This window comes from Bos indicus, chromosome 11 (genome assembly GCF_029378745.1).
Source record: "Bos indicus isolate NIAB-ARS_2022 breed Sahiwal x Tharparkar chromosome 11, NIAB-ARS_B.indTharparkar_mat_pri_1.0, whole genome shotgun sequence".
Classification (NCBI taxonomy): domain Eukaryota; kingdom Metazoa; phylum Chordata; class Mammalia; order Artiodactyla; family Bovidae; genus Bos; species Bos indicus.
Window position 1 is genome coordinate 70,664,344 of NC_091770.1, and position 19,277 is coordinate 70,683,620.

Below are 19,277 nucleotides of genomic sequence, written 5' to 3' on the forward strand. Positions count from 1 at the left end.
AAAAAAAAAAAAGACACCACCACATCCTCAAAACTCTTGACTGGATTAGGAGCGGAATACTCTCAAACTAGGAAACAGTCTTAGTAAGTTTGGGACTTAACTCTGGATTTGTCTAAAACAAGAAATAGTGAGCATCCACCACAGTTCTCTAGGTAGTCGGGCAGAGAGGAAATCTGACTCAGACCACTGAGCAGGGCCTGACGCATGACCACATGCACCCCTGACCATCGCAGCAGCCTCTGTCTGCAGGAGCATGGCCCAGCCAGGTGGGACTGGATCAAGGAACCACCACTGGCTTCTGAAAGTTCTTGGTTTCTTCACTTTGATACAAATTCTAGATTATCCAAAAAGCCTTGAAAGCATGTGCCTATTAATGCTCGTGGAACAAGATCCTTTTTTAAAAAACCTTCACACCACAAGCCCAAACCTGTGGCTGTGTCCCCTACATACACCACAAGACAAGCACTGGGTAAAGATGAATATTTATTCACTTTACAAAGAGAATGGTATTAAATTGCCATAAACAGCTCCATTTATAGACAAATATAACTATACATTACACCAGTAGCTGACTCTAACTTTCCCAAGATGCTTGTATGGCTCCAACTCTACTAGTTGAGCACGGAAATCTGCCACCGAAGTGAGAAGTCCCTCAGAGATAATGGTTTTATGTTTTACATATTCACAGGTGGGAAAAATAAACCCATCTCCCCAGCCCTTTCTTAAGAGCTGAGCTTCCATCTGCATGTTCCCTACAGAGCACTGAGCAAATACTGGCTCATTCTTTAAAAAAAAAAAATTACTGATAATTTGAAAAGGCTTTTGTAGCACACAAAATACTTCTTTATACATACATAAAAAATCTTGAGTCAGATTTATTTTAAGGTAAACATAGCCTAACACTGCCAAGAGTGGATGATGAAAAGGAACACATTAAATTACGGAATTATAAAAATATTTTCTTTGGAAAAAAATTCCAACAAGGTTATCATTAATATCTAAAACCAAAGAGAAAAAAATAAACAATTGTTCTTTGATCCATTAGTAGTTTAAATAAAAATGAAAACCTCTTCAAAAGCAGCTGTAACTGAATCTTTTAAAAAGTTGCGGGTAATGAGCACTTCTAAATCCATACACTGATGATTCTTTACAGGCAACCTGCAGTCAAGAAAAATCCTTAATATGGCTAATTCTTTACTTTTTAATCATCATGATTTCTGTGTATTTTAAAAAAATATTTCACATGACAGCTTGAAAAATAAGTGGTTGTTTTGGGGAAGCACTCCAAATATTCAATCTGATTAAAATCAGATTACCACAGTTGAGAAGCCAGGAAAACTGGTGATTTTATTTTATTTTTTTTAATCACAATCATTTTTACTCGTTTTTAGTTTATCCCTTCATGTTTTATGAAAATGTACCAAACTGTTTCACTAGTGCTGCTTCGTATCAGGACGTGATGAAAGATACCAACCTGAGACAGGAGCTGACTCCTTCATTAAAGTCCAGTTCTTGAACCCTTACATGGGAAATGTCTTTTCATTTATGTCAATCCTTGGCATAACCAATCATACGAAGATATTATATTATAAAAATATACCATATATTGGACACTCATGTCAGTACATTGCAGAAAATGTGTCTATTTACTGTGTAAAGTTTATTAACATTTGAATGAAACTCTCTTATTTACACAATTAGGTCTGGGGTGTTCAGGACAGCAAAGTGGCATAGGAACCACCATTAGGAATTTGGAAATGTGCAGCGGTCCTTGGCATCTGTCAGAGACAACCCTCCCCAGGAGAACTCGGCAGCAGTGGGTAAGGTGAGCCAGTTTACACAGTTCATTTGGCCTGTTCTTTTCTGTTCATTCTTCTTCACTTTCATTCTCAGGATCTAAATCAGAATCTCCATTTAATTCCTTTTCACTTGCCACATCTCTGTCCTCACCATTTTCTTCATCTTTGTCTTCATCATCCCCTTCTTCCTCTTCATTCTCTTCATCAACATCCTCATCTTTTTCACTTGCTTTCTCATCCTCATCTTCATCCCAATTATCCTGGTGGAAATAGTAAGCAAAGAAAGCATGATTGAAGGCCTCAGTCTTACAAAGTACAAGGATATAAGGCATGTTTATGTACCAGGAAACAAATTACTCACATCAGAATCCTTATCTGCTATTTCATCATCAGATTCCTCTTCAGAAGATTCTATAAGAAGAGGGAAACCTAGTTTTAATTTTGTGATCAAAGCAAAGGGCATAGCACTGAAAGCTAATAAATGGAATCAGACTCCTGAATTTACTTTTAGAAATGTATTTAGCTGTCCTCCATCTAAGAAGGATTATGTTCTACTTCTAAAAGAAGCACAATGTTATGCCAATTATATCTCAACAAAAGGGGGGAGGAAAGGTGGGATCACAAGAAGTGTAATTAATTCAGGTACATTTTTATGTTCTTCAGTTATGTTTTATAGCTTTCTCTATAAAGGTTTTGCTTCATTTTTTAGAGGTATTTCTAGATAGTTTTGGATGCTGCTGTGAAAGGGATCTTTTTTCCTAATACATTTTCTGAATGGGACATTATGGACATACAATTACTGGGACATAATAATGCTACCAATTCCTTTTTTGCTAGATCTTGGTATCCAGTAAGCTTGCCTATTTGCATATCTTAATAACAATGCAACTGCAGATTCTGCTGTATTTTCTATGTGGAGAAGAAAAACAACTGCAAGGTCCAATGTTCTAGAATTCATTTCTTTCATAAAGTATAAGGCAGGATATCCAGAAGTAATAAAAGGTACACTATTGTCTTGTTAATGACTTTATGGGAATGCTTCTAAACCTTATGTCTGATGTAGATTTATTAAGGAAACTCCCTTACTTAAAATCCTAGGTTGCTTAATATATAGTGCTCATGGTAATCTGTTAATGTGGTAATAACTACAGTGATAAGGTTTCTTGACGCTAAATCATGTTATAATCTTTAAATACATTCTACTTGACAATGAAACATGATTTTACTTCTATAATTAATCTGCTACTTAGGATATTTGAGGATGGCCTAAAATGCTATTTTGACTACATTTTTCTGGTTCTGATTCATAAAATGCCTGAACTGTTCATATATGACAAAAATGACTTGTTCCTTAAAAGACTAATAAAAGTCATTTATAAAACCTGTGTCTGGTACCTTGTGAGGAAAGATTTTGATTAAGTAAATTCAAAACTATTACTTCAAGGTTTCTCTAAGTCAATTTGGTCATTGAAGCTTCCCAAGAAATTACCTATACCATCCAGGTTTTCTGTATGTGCATGGCTGTTCATGGTGTTCTATTTAAATCTCTTCCATACCTGATGCTCTTTTTTGTTACTCTATTTGTGCCCTCTCTTTCATTTGATCACATTTCTGCCGGTTTCGCCAAGGGCTTGTCCGTTTTATCAGGGAAGGTGTGCCAAAGCACGATCTTACTCACAAGTCGCAGAGTTGAGCCAATGTGAAAATGAATTGTTAAGCATATACCCTAAGTCTTTACCTTCTTCATACACCAACTTTGCCTTCTGAGCAGGACAAGTCGTTTCCTTTGTTTTCTCTGACGCTGTAACCTGAAAGACAATCAAGTGCTATTGTGAAGTGGAATGTAAATTTATTTCAAGTATCACACAACCTCCCCAACAGTAAACTCACCCTCACCCTCATCCATGAAATGGATGACCTTAACATGATGCAGTTCAAATACCAGGCAAAAGGCAAGTGCATCAAATCCAAGAAAGAATTACTCTGTGTAATTACTCTGAAAATGCTTCTCAGGTTAAGATTTCCTTCTGTGACCAAAAGCTGCAGCAATACCCTGCAACTCTTGCTCACAGCACCACAACCACTCTAACTATATTAAGTTCAAACATTGATGGTGACGAGCTATAGTTGACTCAAGTACAACAAAGCTTACTTACTATCAAATACATAGCACTGCCTAGTTAAAAATTAGGTCTTCATCTACCAGTTTTTGTTTTAACTGAAATGGGGCACTTTCAACAGCCAGGCAAACAATCCTTATTCCTCTCTCCATTACTCTCACATTCAAATGTTTGGCACAAAACAATCTGATCTACTCACTTGTGTGATTAGAAGGATAAGCTTTCCGTGAAGGTGGGAGAGCTTCTGAAAAGTTTTTACTCTGCTTTCCATTAACTGGTACAGGGTCCCCAGCTGGGGTACCAAGTCAGGCAACTACAGAAAGACGACAATAAAAAAGATACTTTGACACTTTCATAACAAAACATAGATAACAAATATATAAATCATGCTCACATATGCCTGCAGATTCAGCCCCAAGCAAATGCTTGCACTTCTAGCGGCAGTGGCAGCCTGTCACATAGCCTAGCAAAATCTCAAACTTTCAGATGCCTTTACTGTACTAACGGCAAAAACAAATAATACATTTTTAAAAAAGAATGATACAAGGTCAGGAGAAACTGCAAGGCAAGACAAATTGCAGGCTGGGGCCTCTTTGTGCTGATCATATTATTTTTGAGAACATCAATATAAAGGAGACACTAAATAAAAAGTACCCTCAACCACATATTTCTTAAAAAGGACTTCACTCTGAAACTTCCTCTCTGATGATATCACAGGATCAACCTCTACCATTAGGTCCCAGTAGCTAGAGGAAGCTTTTCAGAGCTTCGACCCACTGGACAGAGTGACAGACTACAAAGCTGACCTTAGAGTATTTCAAACATACTTCCTGTTAAACATACTTCCTCTGACTTATGCTTCAGAAATTAAAGCAGGAAATTATTTTATTCGTCCCTCCAGAGCTGTAGAAATAGGGACCCTACTCTTTGCCCTTTAACTAGCCTTTACTTGCCCTCCTATCTGACACTAAAGTAAATAAGAGTATTTCATTCAAATGTTAAATTTTTAAACAGTGAAAATGAGTGTGTGTACATTACTAAAGCCCCCATGCCTAGCAATCTTTGACTTAAGAGAAAGTGCTTAAAGATACCTGATAAGGAAGAAATTAAGGCAAGGTGGAAGAAAAGCACTGTTCTCTGAGGAAAGAGGACTGTTTTGGGCTGCAGAGCCTACCCCATACTGTACTTCCACAGTCTATTCTGCCCTGACCTATGTTACACAACTACCATTCCGTAGTTATAACTGAAGGGTTGAATCCAGAAGGGATTCACTTCAAGTCCTCCTAAGGCTCTTTTCACCTCTAAGCAATTCAACAAGGTCACAAAGTAAATGCTGTACTATGCTTGTGGTGATCTCTCCATTCCCATCACCATGCCACTCAACCACCACCCCCCAATCTCCCAAGGCTTCTGTAAGCTAAGAACACCAATATGCATTCTGTTTCCTGTCTCTTCCCCCATTTTTACTCACTGACAGAGATCACCACAGACATACAGAGAATGAACTGCCAAACTCAAAACAGGTTATCCAGTAGCCTTTCCTATCTCAAACTCCTGAAGGAAAAGGAGCCTGAGAACAAGGGACAGTGATCAGGCAAGAATTGAGTGAAACTGTGTTAAGAAAGGAAGAGCTATAGTTTAAACAGCAATTAAGAATTTTCAACTCCCCATTAAAATCTTTCAAGAAAACCTACTGAAAGATGCTAGATAATCAAATAAAAGGAGGAAAATGCCAACTGCATGATTTTATTTCTAGTTTATTCATTTCTGAATTAATGATGTGGTAATAACACAACTTCTATTATGAGATATAGAACTATTTTTTTTTTCTGGTGCTGCTTTAAGATTTTACACTCCCTCCCTTACATCTGTACAGGTAATAAGGAGCTGACAGTAGCCCCAGCGAAACGTCAGGTATTAAATATTTATATAATTTTTATCACAAACTACCCATTTAGCCTCCTGAGGCAATGTACAACAGAAATGTTAACACGGGGGATATAAACTTTTAAAAGTTACTAAGCTTTTTAGCAGGAGGTGGAGAGATACATACAATGTAAAGATAATTTTGCTAAACAGGTTGTGTATATAAAAAAACATCTGAAGGCTCCTATGTAACTTTTCTCCTTTCTGCATTTTTCAAGCTTCTCTACAGAATATATATTACTTCTAAAACCTGGGTCAACAAAAGACCGGTTTACAAAAGTTAACAACAATGACAGTATGATACTGCACCTGGGAAAAAACAAAACCTTTAAAAGAAGCGGCTGACAGTCAAAGGGCAGATGGTTTTTGTTAAGCCATCACTTCATAATCCTTAGCAAATCCAAACTATTCAACTCCAAACGAACAGACTTACTGTGGATAAGTAGGATGCATGGACCGTTAACACACATTTTAGCCACTGAACCATTAAAATAGCACTGAAAAACAACAAACAAACAACAAATCAACTAACATTCACAAATCCAAAAGTAAATACAACAGAGTTATAAAGATCTAGAAAATGACTCTGCTAAGTCGCTTCAGTCATGTCCGACTCTGTGCGACCCCAGAGATGACAGCCCACCAGGCTCCCCCGTCCCTGGGATTCTCCAGGCAAGAACACTGGAGTGGGTTGCCATTTCCTTCTCCAATGCATGAAAGTGAAAAGTGAAAGTGAAGTCGCTCAGTCGTGTCCGTTTCTTAGCGACCCCATGGACTGCAGCCTACTAGGCTCCTCCGTCCATGGGATTTTCCAGGCAAGAGTACTGGAGTGGGGTGCCATTGTCAACCACTACTGAATATGATAGTCCTTTCATCCTTTCACTGGGTCTATTTGAGGTCTGTGTAATATAGGAATCTCTTGGGGAAGGGAGAGGGGAGTAAGATGGACTAGGTAACAGGACAAAAACCCCTTCCTCTAAAAATAATTCAATTCCAGATATGAAACTAATGTTTTACTTCATAATTAGCTGATACCAAGGCACTAAACTGGGCTCAGTTGACACTGCATTTTATGCTCATGTATCTGAGCCCATCTATTCATCATAAGGTACAAACAGCAAAAGATTTCCAAACCAGCATGAAGACAAACATGGGCCACAAATGTAAGTCAGGCCCTAATTAATGAATTCTTCAACTTTCCTCTGTGAGCTCCAAAGTCTAATGGAGTCTATCAGGAAAAACAACTTAGAAAAGAAAAAATATATTATAGACACTAATGATGCCATCAGATCAGATCAGTCGCTCAGTTGTGTCCGACTCTTTGCGACCCCATGAATCGCAGCACGCCAGGCCTCCCTGTCCATCACCACCTCCCGGAGTTCACCCAGACTCACGTCCATCGAGTCAGTGATGCCATCCAGCCATCTCATCCTCTGTCGTCCCCTTCTCCTCCTGCCCCCAATCCCTCCCAGCATCGGAGTCTTTTCCAATGAGTCAACTCTTCGCATGAGCTGGCCAAAGTACTGGAGTTTCAGCTTTAGCATCATTCCTTCCAAAGAAATCCCAGGGCTGATCTCCTTCAGAATGGACTGGTTGGATCTCCTTGCAGTCCAAGGGACTCTCAAGAGTCTTCTCCAACACCACAGTTCAAAAGCATCAATTCTTCAGTGCTCAGCCTTCTTGACAGTCCAAGTCTCACATCCATACATGAGCACAGGAAAAACCATAGCCTTGACTAGACGGACCTTTGTTGGCAAAGTAATGTCTCTGTTTTTGAATATGCTATCTAGGTTGGTCATAACTTTCCTTCCAAGGAGTAAGCGTCTTTTAATTTCATGGCTGCACTCACCATCTGTAGTGATTTTGGAGCCCAGAAAAATAAAGTCTGACACTGTTTCCACTGTTTCCCCACCTATTTCCCATGAAGTGGTGGGACCAGATGCCATGATCTTCATTTTCTGAATGTTGAGCTTTAAGCCAACTTTTTCACTCTTCACTTTCACTTATCATCAAGAGGCTTTTTAGTTCCTCTTCACTTTCTGCCATAAGGATGGTGTCATCTGCATATCTGAGGTTATTGATATTTCTCCCGGCAATCTTGATTCCATAGTACAAGCTTAATATCTTTGAGAAATCAACATCCCCTGCGTGTGTGCTAAGCTGTTTCAGTCGTGTCTGACTCTTTGCGACCCTATGGACTGTAGCCCGCCAGGCTCCTCTGTCCATGAGATTCTCCAGGCAAGAATACTGGAGTGGGTTGCCATGCCCTCCTCCAGGGGATCTTCCTGACCCAGGGATTGAACCTGTATCTCCTACATCTACCTGCACTGGCAGGCGGGTTCTTTACCACTGGCACCACCTGAGGAGGCCCATCAACATCCTATCTAAATGTTTAATCATCAAATTAACAAAAGATGACTCATAAGATTTAGTTATATAAAATTGTTTCCTTATAGTGTCTTTTAGCAACTACCAGAGACTGAACAAGTTCTACAAATGGCCAGTTTTACACACCATGATTAGGCCTAAATCATTAAAAATTAATCCACTAAATGGCCTGCGTTGTTTTCTAAAAGAAAGGAAAAAAACTCTAATACAATCTTGGAAATAAGAATCATTCAATTTAAAGTAAGTGCAGAGATCAATATTTCACACTTAAAAGAGTTTTATTAGAATTTCGGGCTACCTACTATGTAGTAACATGCTGTAAGACATTGCTGTTATTAAACAATCACATTTAAAATATTTATAATATCAAAGCAATTTAGGTTGCCCAAACGTCTTACCTATTAGGATGTCCTTGTAATCTCTTTGTAAGCTGAGGAAAAGAAAAACAGTATTAGTCACAGTACTTCAGAGCCAGCCAATCTCCCATCAATTCACATGAAAACACATCCAGAGAACCAAAGGAAAAGAACAGCCATATTAGGAAATCATTATTCTTGTTTCCTAACTCCTAAATGTTTTGACCAATTTAACATCATCTAGGAATACACTCCTAAAATAACAGTAATTATCTGATAAAAATCTAGGCTAGGATTTATGAATGAAATGTCCAAAACAGACACAAAGACAGAAAATAGATTAGCGGTTGCCAGACACTGGGGAGTAAGGACAAATGGGACGTGACTAATGGGTACAGGCTTTCTTTTTGGTGCAGCAGTTGTACAGTCTATAATATACTATACAACACTGTACACTTTAAAGGTATGTAAATTATATCTCAATTTTTAAAATATATAGAAAAAAATCTAGGTTAGGAAACTTTTGGCTGAGGAGATCTAGTGGTCATCTATCACCCACTCTTAAGCACCCTGCTCGCTTACATACTGCAAATCCATGTCTGGATTTTCATCTTCGAGTCACAGCATTAGGACCTTAGAATGAAAAGTGTACTCAGTTACCTCTTGCAACAACGGAATAACAGCATGCAGGGGCATCCTTAATACAGTTCTCTTTATTAAGTTTAAATTCCTAGTTTGAAGTACTTTCTGTGAGGGGGGAAAAAAAATATAAATAAGCATACTCAGAAACTAAGGACACTACAGGAAATACTGTCAGTAAAAATGATCTTAAAAACCACACAATGAAGAACCAACTGAATGTTAGCAAATAAAGGTTGGGATTAAATGAAGAATGCACTATTTCTTATGGCTATCAGACAAGTATAGTCGGCAAGTTATCAGGACATTTACTCCTTGGACTCTTTACCTTCTAGCTTTCCCTTCAACCCACCTCCCTCAGGCAACTACTGAACTATATATTTGGTTTGCATTTTCTAGAATTTTTATATAACTGAGAGCAAGCTATATGTACTTTTTTGCCTGGCTTCTTTCTCATAGCGTAAGTTTGAGATTCATCCATGTTGTTGATGAAGCAATACCCATTCCTTACACTGCTAGATAATAGTTTGTTTATCCCTTCACATGTGGAGAGTTCTTTCCAGCTTGGGGCTGGTATTCCTGTACAAGTCTTTGTATGAACACTGGTTCTTGTGGTAAATACCTAAGGACAGAATGGCACATTCTTGTGGTAGATGTGTCCTTAAGAAACTGCCAAACTGTTTTCCAAAGCAGGTGTACTATTTTACCTCCCACCAGCAAGACATGAGAGTTTCAGTTACTCTGCATACTCCCCAACAGATGGTACTGCTGTTTAACTTTTAATAAATCGTAACGGACAGGTAGCTGTCATCTCATTGTGGCTTTAATTTGCATTTATGATGATTAATGATGTTTAATACCTTTATATGCACTCACTGGCCATTGGAGTATCTGTGAAATATCTGTTCACACCTTTACCAATTGGTTTTTATTTGAGTCTCACAAATAAGTTAAAAGAGTTCTATAAATTCTGGATGTAAGTTTTTTGTCTGATACATAAGTCGCTTTTTTTTGCCAACCTATGGCTTGCCTTTTCATTATCTTAACAGTGCCATTTCAAGAAAGCAGCTTTAATTTTTTATTAAATCCAAGGGACCAATATTTCCCTAAGTGTGGATTTTGTTGGAATATAGTTTTAAAGAAAGAGAAAAAATAAAAGTTTACAAGATAATCAGCCAGAGGTAAGTATTAACTGGATATTTGATAATTTTAAGGAATCATCATTTCCTTTTTTTAGGTGATAACAGATTGTGGTTATGTTTTTAAAAGGAATTGCTATTGTCAGAGTTGAACAGGGGTATATTTGTGGTTGAAATAAATAATAGGTCTGAAATTTGATTCACTATAATCTGGGGGAGGGGCATGGCAAATAGATAAAACAAGAACAGGTTGGTTAGTGTTGATAATTTTTGAAACTGAGTGATGGGTTCACTGTGGCCCATTGTACTATTACGAGATGTTTCTTTAAAAAAAAAAAAAAGATAACTGATTCACTTGTACTACTAAGGAATTTTTCAAAGCACAATTAAGTAAGCTATGATGGCAAATAAGTTATATTTTTTTAAAACACTGTTTTCTGTAGCTTATTTTTCACCAAATCCTCACCGAGGTTTCTTCACCATGTTAGACTAAAATTGATCTCCCAAGATACATACGCTCACAAACTGTTTTGAAAGTGATTTTAGGTTTTCACATATGTCTGGTTTCCCCCCTCATTTTACAAAATCACCTTAAACATAGGACATTCCCATTTAGATCAAAATATAAAGCAGAGAAACACTATTCATGGGTTGCCTATTCAAGTCACATCTATACTAAGTGGCACCAAGAGTCACTAATAACAAATGCGCTGAGCAAATGGAAACCTGCTTTAATCTAATCAGGTAGTGCTTAAGCCCATTTTTTTTTTTACACTTAAATTTTCTCTACAGACCACTTTCAAATTCTGGAATTTAAGAGGACCGAATTAAGCAACATACAAGCAGTCACCAACTTACAAACACAAAAATAGCAAATGCCTCCCTTTTATATACCCCCAACCCTCTTGAATTTTTCCCTCAAACCTCCTATCCATTGCCAAGGTTCCACCTCACCGCCCCCTCTCACGGCCAGGGGGAAATAAGTTTCTGGAATCCAGAGTAAAAACTCAGGAACGCATTTTCCTACAGAAAAAAATATAAATTGTGATCTAGAATGCTGAGTATTATAATTCAGCTACACAACGTTTATAAAGGCTTTTGTGAACTAAAGCCTAAGAACCCAGTAACAAGTCACAACAATATTTCTATGAGAAAATGCATTCCAGGTTCAAAATAACTCAATTCAATCCCTTTGTAGGTTGGTGACTGTCTGTATAGTGCCACCAAGAGACAGACATTTGACTAAACTCACAAAACAGTAAATTCAAGACAGTACATGACTATTCACTCTGTAAATGTGCTGTCAATTGCCTTCTAAGAAAAATTAACCATCTTATTCCTTTAAAAACTGCTATAATACTTACATTTAGAATTTCAAAATCATTACTTTCTAAGCCCTGTGTGAGGAGAACTGGAAAACTATTTGTCTGTGGAAGGTTGTCCTTTTCTTTTTTTGAAGCTATATCCAGGGCTCCCAGGCGTTCTTCAATGCTAACCTACAGAACATAAATGACCAGTTAATGTTGCACCAGACAAGACCTAAACCAGTTTGGTCAAATTACTCTGTGTTTATGTCTCAGGAGACAAAAAGCTCTAACTGATTTACACCTCAACACTGAAAAACACAAACATGCTCTTTCTCATTCCAATAGAATCTCATCACCATAAAGCCAATGCGGCACACAAGTGTAACAACTACAGTCCATGTTCACAGATTTTAGGGGGGGGGGAGAAAAAACCTGAAAAATCACAATTTGAGAATTTAATTCATAAAAATCCCTCTGTAAGATTCAAAAAAGAGAAGGGTCTGAAATCTGATTACTAGAGCCTAAGAAAAAACCTATAATTTCCCCCTTCTATAGTTTTCTATAAAAGCTTCCCCGTAGTATAACCTTCTCTTGCCATCAACCTCAAATCTCTTGCTAACAAATATTATCGAAAGAGCACAGATTCTCCCCCAAATTTATAAGATGTCTTCCTATTTTCCTTTTTATTTGCTACAGAAACTGACCTGTACTTAACCAATCCCTCTGAAAGCAAATCTAACAACTATGTTCTGCCAGCCCCTTGGTAAATGAATCAAAATACAAATGATCTATTATTACCAAAACAAACAAATATGCTTTGGTAAAGCCTCCTGTCTGGGATATGTTTTACGAAAAACAATTTTTAAAAGGTAGGATGAAATTAAAGGGTTGTATCCAGGCCAAGCTAGAGAGAGTTGGCCATTATTTTTACATACAGATACCACGTTATTGAGTAATAATTTTTATGAATAAAGCTAGACATTTAAAATCAGGTAAAGAAACATAACATTCTTTCTCTAACAATACAACAGTTAAAATTTTAGATTATTTAGATCAGAGTGACAAGTGAATGGAAGACAAAAAAGAGGACTTTTCATTGACAAGAAGAGTAAACCATAAGAGGGTTTTAAAAGTTGCAAAAGAATGAAACTTATAAGTGCTTTAAAAGATTATAACGATGATCACTTTTAAAGACTAACTGGCCCTAAACCAGCCAGGAATGCTCAGACAGCCAAGAGAAAAGGCATCATTGGAACTCAGCAACATGCGAAACCCAATGAAAATCATCACAGCAAGTCCTGGTTTAAACCACAATTACCTTATACAGCTAAAAATTAACACATGGCCAGAAGAGCACCCTCTTTAGTTAACAGAGTTTTGTCCTCTCCATTTTCTGAAGTCTTCAGCTTTGGCTCCTTCCAATACATTCATTAGATTCTCCCAAGTCATCTTAAATTTCAAACTAAAACATGGTCAGAAGGATTGTATTACCTCCTTTTCCCCCAATTTCCTCTTGCTCTCTACTTCCTTGGTCTGTGGAGGAGGCGGCTTGACAGCTGCGTGATGACCAGGTATCCCGGGCACCAGAACTTTTGCTTCAGAATTCATCACTGGTGTCCTCACCTGTTACACAGGAATAGGAAGCATGTGACAAAGGAAATTATGTCTTTAGTCCTTGTAACATTTATCCCCAGTGAGAAAACTAACAGATTTTAAAAGGTTTTTCTACTGAAAAGTTTAATACAACTAACTCAATAGGATATGAATTAAAGGTACATTTTAACTGAATATGGGCATTTAAGTACAATCTGAACATTCATGGTTTTAAAGCTTTCAACACCAGGTAAGAGAAAGAATCAAGAAAAACAAAAATCTACCTATTACCTAATGACACATTGACTTAAAAATGTTAATAGTGAAGCTGTCCCTTTTACTACTACCTTCAATAATTGATCTTTGCCAGAAATGCTCAGACAGCCAAGAGAAAGGTGTCATCTCTGAAACTCAGCCAGAAGCGAAACCGTATGGATGTCATCATAGCATATCTTGGTCATTAGACTGCCAAACACAAGTCTACATGTAGATGCCACATTATATTCAAAATAGAGCATCACAATAACGCTCTTATATATGGTATTTAATTCCAGCCCCATCACGGATTCAAGTTTTATTTCACCCTGAAATACAACAATCCTCTCAACAAAGTTATGGTGCTTTTTAAGTACAGAAACTGATAAAAATAATTTATCAACAAATCTGATATTTATTCAGTGATACTGCATGGGGGGATAGAGGAGGAAGAATTAAATCCAAGGTTTTCAACTTCTAGTCACCTATCCACTGATTCATTCAACAAATTAAGAACACGGAAATGAATAAAGTTTTATAATTTTGATATCTAAAACCTAATCCCACAAAGTTAAGACAAGATCACAAATAAAGATAATATTTAAAGTCTAAACATAGTATTACATAACGATTCAATTCAAATATCTTTTTTCTTAACTTCTAATATACAATGCACTCACCTTTGTTATAGCTGTTTCTACTTTTGGGGCCCAGCAGTTTGAAATATCTCTTATTAAACACATATGAGGTTCTTTGGGATTCAAAGCCTGGGGACGGGATTTTCAAGGGGGACAGAAGGTGGAAGAGGGGGGAAAAAAAACTGTTAAACAGAGTAATTGGGAGTAAGAATAAAGTGAAAAAGAAATGCCTACTTGTGCATATTTATAAAAATACAAAAAGGTATAGAAGGTTTCCAGAAAAAACTCCTGGTCACTCAGACTGATCATCATTCAGACTGGGGGCATTTGAGGAAAACGGATAAACTCTGAAGATAGCAAACATAATGTCTACTTTCCTTAGTTATGAACTGCTCTAAGTTTTCACATGTGCACCTTCAAAAGATTGAGATTTTAAATGTAACAAGTTTTAAAGAAAATATTATCAGCTCATTGCCCTTGTAAAGAGTAATCTGCTAAAAAAGACTTGTCCTACTCTAAAATTTCCTACTGCTATCCTTCCACAGGCTAGTCAAAGACAAGCAGTGGCTCAAAGGTGAATTTCTATGTCCTGATACAGTAATAAACAGTTAAGTTTATGCAGCAAAACCCCTATGTATCTACAAGGCTTTAAAGTTATAGGTAATTTCCTATATCCACATAATCAATATCTGAAAGACACAAAGCAAACAGGTAACAGGCTGCATCTGGAGAGTGGGATTATTAAAGGAGTCACATATGGTAAGAGACTTATGTTCACAGCTTAACACTTCTCTCCCCTTTTTTATATCATATCCATGTATTATGTTTTTTAAAAGTAAGTAAATAGTTTTAAATCGAATCAACAACAGATTGCCTGAGCAAGAAATATTCTCTCACCCACGTTGCCCATGCTCTGCAACAAGAGAAGCCACCGCCTTCTCACAGCCTCATCTACTGGATATGCTCATAATTACATACCAGAAGTCCTCAAGAAACTTTTGTAATCAAAAATTTTAAATCATTGCCCCACCTATCACATTTCTACTTGGAATATTCAATGTGTGGTATTACCATGAAATCTTATTTATCTTTTGGGTAACTGGGCAACATTCACCCATACCTGTGGCTACTGAGCACTTGAAATGTGACTAGCCCAAAGTGGTATGTGCTTACAAGTGAATAATACATGCCAGACTTCAAAGACATAATACCAAGTAAAGGAAGGAGAGTAAAACATCTCAAATAATGTTTTATATTAACTCGGGATTAAAATATTATTGTGGATATACTGAGTTAAGTAAAATTACATCGGTGACCCTTGAACAATGCAGAGCCTAGGCGCGCCAACCTTCCATGCAATCGAAAATTCATCACTTATAACTTATAATGTATCCATAATTCTGGCAACTGTGGATTCAACCACCTTGGATGGTGTAGTAGTACAGTACTTACTATTGAAAAAAGCCATGTAAAAGTGGACCCACACAGTTCAAATCTGTGTTGTTTAAGGATCAACTGTAGAACCAAAGCTCTCACAAGTTAAAATAAACCACCCACTGAAAGGTCCCTCAGTTAAAGGGAAATATATGACATCTTCTTAAGTATTCCAATAAGCACAGTGTACCCTTTCACAATCATCATCTACAGAGATGTATTGATGTTACACTACTTTACTTCAGGAGCATGTACGTACCACTCGCTCAATGGTGGGCTGAAACCAATTGCCATATACGAGCAACAATGACATTTTGTCTGAGCAGAAACCAGCTGCTAAAATAGGGATAGGTTTTGGTGTTGATTTCTTGCCTTTCCCAGGTGTTGCTATCTGAATTGTACAGTTTGAAGTCAAAGGCTTTTTGCAGTACCTAGAAATGGAAAAACAAATAGATAAGAAAATGTGAAAAGAGGACTTCCCTGGTGACGCAGTGGGTGAGAACCTGCCTGCCAATACAGGGGACACGGATCCAATCCCTGATCTGGGAAGATCCCACATGCCAAGGAGCAACTAAGCCCATGAACCACAACTACTGAGCCTGTGCTCTAGAGCCTGGGAGCCAAAACTATTGAAGCCGGGACACTACAGAGCCCATGCTCTGCAACGAGCAGCCACCACAATGAGAAGCCCACACACCACCACAAGACTAGCCCCCACGATGAGAAGCCCACACACCACGAGAAGAGTAGCCCCCATTTACCACAACTAGAGAAAGCTGGCACAAAGCCATGAGGACCCAGTGCAGCCCAAAAATAAATTAATTAAATATAAAAAAAGAAAATGTGAGATAGCATTTCACACTAATTCTTTGAAGCTGGTGTCAAGTAAAGAAATGGGATCCTCCACTGGCCTCCATGTCAGCACCAGGAGTGAGAGGGTCCCCAGAGCGCCAGTGTTTCTGTCATCTGTCCCCACCCTGCCAACATTCAAGACCTCACCACCAAAATCTGCCATGAGGTACACCTGCTCTATCCCCACAAAAGGCCCCAAGCTTCCAAGTGCTCTCTCACCACCATGAGCTTTCAGACCGAAATGGCTCTGTCCACACCCCTACTCCCCTCAGGCCCATCTCTAAACGCTTCCAATCTCCGAACACTCATCATGACCTCTGCAACACACTTCCAGGGGCAAAATAGTCAGTAAAATATAAATGAAATTAAATCCTCAACTTCAGAGCTCCCCTCACCTTGTGCCAGGACCCTTCGCCATGACTTAAGTGTGCACCTTGTTCTTCACTAACATTCACTACAAGCAGTCTCTTCTTCCACCATCTCTAAAACCACTGAAATTGTCGTCACCAGCTAATGCTAATCCTGTGGCCTCTGGATCACTCAGCCCTTCTTTAAGATGTGAGTGGCTCACTGTCATTCTGTCCAACAATTCTGCTGAAGAATTCCCTTCCTGGTGACTTCCACCGGTGACTTCCACACATGGCGTGCAGACGGATGATCCTTCTGACACCGCCCCCCCACCTCAGTCCTAAGCCTTTTGCCTCCAACAACCTTATCCGTCCCTGTATCTCAGCCACACACACTCACACCACAGACATCTTATCACCGGTAAGTACACATCCTCCATAAATAATTCCAATTCTAAGCACCCCACTAGCTTTCCAACTCTCTCTTCCTAGTTTCCCAACTCCACAACCATCTCCAGCCAGGATTTTTGGCCTCTGCTTTGGCCATTACCCTTCTATGGCCTATTCTCTTTGCAATGTCTTAAAATTTAGGTCAAACCCCATCAATTATCAGTTTAAAACCCTTTAATGGTAGGCTACTGCCCAAGAAGAAATGCCCAGTCCTTACTGTGGCCCTCTTCTGGGCCCTCAGTTATACGTTCCACGTACACATATGACTATGGGAACAAAGGCCTCGAGGGCTACACACCAAAAGGTTAACAGCTACCTCTAAGGAGTGGAACTCAATGGAGCTCCAGAGACTTGGGTTTTATAACCGTCCATGTGTCCTGAATGTTTTAAAATAAATGTATACTGCTCTCATACTTCCTATTGTAAAAGGAAGGGCAGTGGTGGTGGTGGTGGTGTAGTCACTAAGCCGTGTCTGACTTGCAACACCGTGGAGTGTAGCCTGCCAGACTTCTCTGTCCATGGGACTCTCTAGGCACGAGTACTAGAGTGGGCTGCCATTTCCTTCGCCAGGGGATCTTCCTGACCCAGGAATTGAACCCGGGTCTCCTGCATTGCAGGCAGATTCCTTACTGACTGAGCTACAAGGGAAGCTGCCAACTGACAATAAAAAGTTGAAACGATTTTAAAGTTTCACATCATTATGCACACTGACTGAGTCTCAGACCATGTTCACAGCGTATGGCAAGAGCTGGCAAACTTTCTATAAAGAGCCCGATAGTAAATGTTTTTGCTTTGGTGGGGGCCACATATAGTCTCTACTGGATGCAGCCTGCAGACCATAATTTACTGATTCCTATTCTATGACTATTGTACGTAACATCAGCAACATTCCTCTCTGTCCACCAGAACACAAGCACTCACTGACCCACCACTGTGTGACAAGGGCAACACTATCAAAATTAGAAATTAAAGCTTCACCAAAGCTCACAACAAAGTTTTCCTACTAAGCCAATTTCTTTTAAAATTTATGTTAGAACTAACAAAATTTACTAAATACACAGCATAAAAAGCCACCCTCTTTAACCAGAAATATGAAGAAATAGGCCACAACTCCAAAACTCAAGTTTTCATGGGAATGTATGTATTCATACAGACAAAGAATTAAAGCTTTCAGAATGACATTACTGAAAAGTAACAAAGCAAAGAAGGCTGAGGTGGGAGTATAAATAAACAGTAGCAAGTCACAGAAAGAAAATAAATTTCTGACTTGAGAACTTTCTTACTTACCCATTTAGTATGTGTTCAAAAAGATGAACTTGACCATCTCTGCAAACAACAGCTAACTTGACAGGCTAAAACAAAAACGTAACATTACTCTAATAGGAAATATAATTCAGTTTACTCTAATAATTACTTATGAAAATCCAACTACCCTCTCCACCCTTCAAACAGTAACCAGAGATAACACAACAGTAAGGATGGACAACTTTTGAATTTAAAAATTATCACTGCCATCAAAAGAACAATTCAAATAGAAGTTGTCAAGCTTATAAACAGAAGTTTAGACTATGAAGACCGCAGTCAATGACCATGCAGCCTGGAGGTTCAGAGGCACTAAGTTCCTGCCAAGTGCATTGGCTGACAACAGGGAACTGGCAGCATGTGTGTCTGGATCACTGAAAGCGCCACCACGCCCTGGCCTTTCCCCTCATGAGCACTTAACACAGAACCCAATGTTCACTTCTAGCAGTCTAAGACTTTTGTTTTACTTCATTCTCTCTCTTTCCTGAACCATCACATTGTCAAAATCCCGATTTAAAAAGAGTATTTGTGAAGTCCAAAAACAAATTCACAAAAAAAAAAAAAAAAAAAATAAGCCGCTTACCTCCTCTTTGTTTTCTGACAAAGTCAAGTCAATATAGACAGGCTCATCTGTAACTGTAAAAGACATCACTGCATTCTTCTCTTTGTTTTCTGACCGGACCTGCCTAGATAATAAAACCAAGGTTTAGACAGCAAGACACTGGGAGGGGG

The 19,277-nt window shown here is 38.4% G+C and overlaps 1 protein-coding gene and 2 non-coding genes across 3 annotated transcripts in view; all 3 read right to left on the bottom strand.

Moving 5' to 3' along the window:
- Positions 1-470: 470 nt before the first annotated feature.
- WDR43 (WD repeat domain 43) overlaps positions 471-19,277 on the bottom strand; it is a 39,135-nt gene continuing 20,328 nt past the window's right edge. Inside the window, exons 6-18 of the mRNA XM_019970488.2 lie at positions 19,129-19,231; positions 18,531-18,595; positions 15,854-16,025; positions 14,203-14,289; positions 13,166-13,297; positions 11,732-11,863; positions 9,250-9,336; positions 8,632-8,663; positions 6,279-6,342; positions 4,119-4,232; positions 3,538-3,607; positions 2,161-2,210; positions 471-2,059 (exon numbers count right to left, since the gene is read on the bottom strand). Of these exons, the coding sequence (XP_019826047.2) occupies positions 1,868-2,059; positions 2,161-2,210; positions 3,538-3,607; positions 4,119-4,232; positions 6,279-6,342; positions 8,632-8,663; positions 9,250-9,336; positions 11,732-11,863; positions 13,166-13,297; positions 14,203-14,289; positions 15,854-16,025; positions 18,531-18,595; positions 19,129-19,231 (1,300 nt within the window). The 3' untranslated portion in view covers positions 471-1,867. The remainder of the gene's footprint in view (positions 2,060-2,160; positions 2,211-3,537; positions 3,608-4,118; positions 4,233-6,278; positions 6,343-8,631; positions 8,664-9,249; positions 9,337-11,731; positions 11,864-13,165; positions 13,298-14,202; positions 14,290-15,853; positions 16,026-18,530; positions 18,596-19,128; positions 19,232-19,277) is intronic.
- On the bottom strand, positions 12,894-12,969 carry LOC139185999 (small nucleolar RNA SNORD53/SNORD92). Its single transcript, XR_011569576.1, has one exon. It is a non-coding gene; the product is annotated as a small nucleolar RNA SNORD53/SNORD92 (small nucleolar RNA).
- Positions 13,640-13,717, bottom strand: LOC139185998 (small nucleolar RNA SNORD53/SNORD92). Its single transcript, XR_011569575.1, has one exon. It is a non-coding gene; the product is annotated as a small nucleolar RNA SNORD53/SNORD92 (small nucleolar RNA).